General features: G+C 45.3%; 1 protein-coding gene across 1 annotated transcript; it reads right to left on the bottom strand.

Annotated features, from left to right (window-relative positions):
• Window positions 1–2206: 2206 nt before the first annotated feature.
• LOC102751721 (40S ribosomal protein S27-like) lies at window positions 2207–2529 on the bottom strand. The gene is given in 2 exon segments (XM_015565784.1): window positions 2207–2466; window positions 2469–2529. Coding segments are annotated over 2 exon segments (252 nt in total). The 5' UTR covers window positions 2515–2529; the 3' UTR covers window positions 2207–2260.
• Window positions 2530–2647: the final 118 nt, after the last annotated feature.

Below are 2647 nucleotides of genomic sequence, written 5' to 3'. Positions count from 1 at the left end.
TGATTTTTTACAGAGAGGAGGGGAGAGGGATAGAGAGTTAGAAACATCGATGAAAGAGAAACATCAATCAGCTGCCTCCTGCACATTCCCTACTGGGTATGTGCCCACAACCAAGGTACATGCCCTTGACCGGAATCGAACCTGGGACCCTTGAGTCCCCAGGCCAATGCTCTATCCGTTGAGCCAAACCGGTTAGGGCTAAAGTTTTATTTTTCACCTGTAAACTGAACTGGGTCGTGAATTTTTCTTGTTTTCTTAGATATTTGACTACAACCCTCTGAACCAGCAATTTTCAATCAGTGTGCCGAAAGAATTTTTTAAAACTTCAGGAAGGATATTGCATTAGCCTAAATAGCTTAATTTGAATTATGTATGGTAGATGGGGCTTCAGGCAGAGGCCTGTTAGGTAGATAACCCCTGTGTCCCGATGCTTCTTAGGTGCCTAGCAAGGATTTTTCTGCTATGTGTGTTCTGCTCTTCCTCAACTGCCTGTAAATCACCCAGTTCTCACTTCTGAAATCCGAAGACCCTATTTCCTTTGCTCAAAATGTCATATATATCCAATGCTGCCTCATTGGAATTTCATGCTCATGTGAATTTCCCTTGTGTATGTATTAAAATTTTATTTTCTCCTGTTTATCTGTCTCTGTTAATTTAATTATTAGCCCAGCTGGAAGAATTTAGATGATGGGAGGAAATGCATTAATTACTTTTAGCTCACACAGTGCTTATTAGATACTAGGGGCCCAGTGCATGAATTCCTGCACCTTGAAAGGCACTGTGGGCTTCAAGGCTGCAGTGGGCGCAGGGGCCGGTCTTGGCCCATCCTCCATGCCCCCACCTGGCCCCTACCCTGTCTGCCGGAAGCCCTGCTTCCAACGCTGCTGCTCCCACACATGGATGGTGCCAGCCCCACTCACACCCGCTGCCAGCACTGAGTGATCGTGACCGGTGCTGGGCGCCGGCAGCGGGTGCGAGCACTCGGCGGGACTGGGACTGTGACGCCACCTTGGTCTGGCACCCCTGCTCACCCGCTCCACCATCCTGCCACAACCAATGCCTGCCATGTTCCATGCTCTGCCGTCTGCTGCCAATGCCTGCCATGTTCCACGCGTGCCCCTTGGTGGTCAGCATACATCATAGTGACCGGTTGTTTGGTTGTTCAGTTGTTCCACTGTTCGGTCTATTTGCATATTAGGGTTTTATATAGAGAAATTATATATATTACAAATGGTGAGATTTTCTAAAGGTCTATTCAAATCTTAAATCTTTTAACTCAGTGGATTATTCATCCCTCTTAGAGTTGCTTCATCCAGGATTGTGACACAAAGGCAATCTGCATCTCTGTGCGTGTTCACAACAAAACTGCTGAACAAAGCAGGCCACCAGAGACCTCCCTGCATGTGGCTATCGACTTTTTTCTTTTTTTAATGCTCACGGGAGGGTATTTTTCCATTGATTTTTAGAGAAGGTGTAAGGGAGAGAGGAGGAGGAAGAAGAGGAGGAGGAAGAGGAGGAGGAGGAGCAGGAGGAAGAGGAGGAGGAGAGGAAGGAAGAGGAGGAGGAGGAGGAGGAGGAGACAGAGAGAAACATCAATGTAAGAAAGACACATTGATTGGTTACTTGCCTGGACCAGGCCAGGGATCAAACCTGCAACCCAGATATGTGCCCTTGACCAGGAATCAAACCTGCAATGCTCTGGTCCAAGGGCCAATGCTCTACCATTGACCCACACTAGCCAGGGCTATAAGATTCTTGAAAGATGTTTAGAAGAAGCATTACAAATAGCTGGTGCTGAGCCATGACAAAATTTTCACTGCTCTTTTTCTTAGGAAAAATTGTTTGTTTTTTAAAATTACCACATTTTCTTAGTGTTAAAATATATTTTTATCAAATGATGGTTATGAAATGTGGTAATTGTTTTCTTTTTAAAAAATATATTTTATTGATTTTAGACAGGAAGGGAGAAGGAGATAGAAACCTCAATGATGAGAGAGAATCATTGATTGGCTGCCTCCTGCACGTCCCTACTGGGGATTGAGCCCGCAACCCAGGCATGTGCCCTTGGTCGAAATCGAACCTGGGACTCTTCAGTCCGCAGGCCAACGCTCTGTCCATTGAGCCAGAGCAGCTAGAGCTGGTAATTGTTTTCTTTCTCTAGATGTCCTTATTTGGACAAATGAAAAATTGGCATACTCTTTTTTAAATCTAAAATGTGTTTACTGGGATGGTTTCCCACTCATCTTGATTTGAGGTGCTTTTAGTGCTGCTTCCTTCTGAAGGAGCATCCTTCTGTAAGCCTTGCTTTTCCTCCTGTTGGCTGACAGAGAACTGTGGAGCAACCAACACACAAAACTACCGTTTGTGCATGGCTAAAGATGGTGGTGATTTTATAGCATCCTGGGCATTTTACATCCATGAAATAGGAATTGGGGCTCTGCACCAGGCACTTCTTCTTGTGTTTCACTTCTCCTCTTCTGGAGAGGGATGGAGGAGATCCTTAGCGAGAGGCATATTGTCGTGGGGAGGTCATCACCGCCAGAAAGTGGCATACTTTTTTTGGTCCCAAATATGTTGACATTTCACTGGTCTGTGAAATCCCAAAGTTTCCCAAATGGATTTGACATGGATTTATTTTTCTCAGGGA

Source organism: Myotis davidii, unplaced genomic scaffold, assembly GCF_000327345.1.
Source record: "Myotis davidii unplaced genomic scaffold, ASM32734v1 scaffold59, whole genome shotgun sequence".
NCBI classification, from domain to species: domain Eukaryota; kingdom Metazoa; phylum Chordata; class Mammalia; order Chiroptera; family Vespertilionidae; genus Myotis; species Myotis davidii.
The sequence above is the reverse complement of the archived record's forward strand: the minus strand, read 5'-3'. Positions and strand labels throughout refer to the sequence as shown.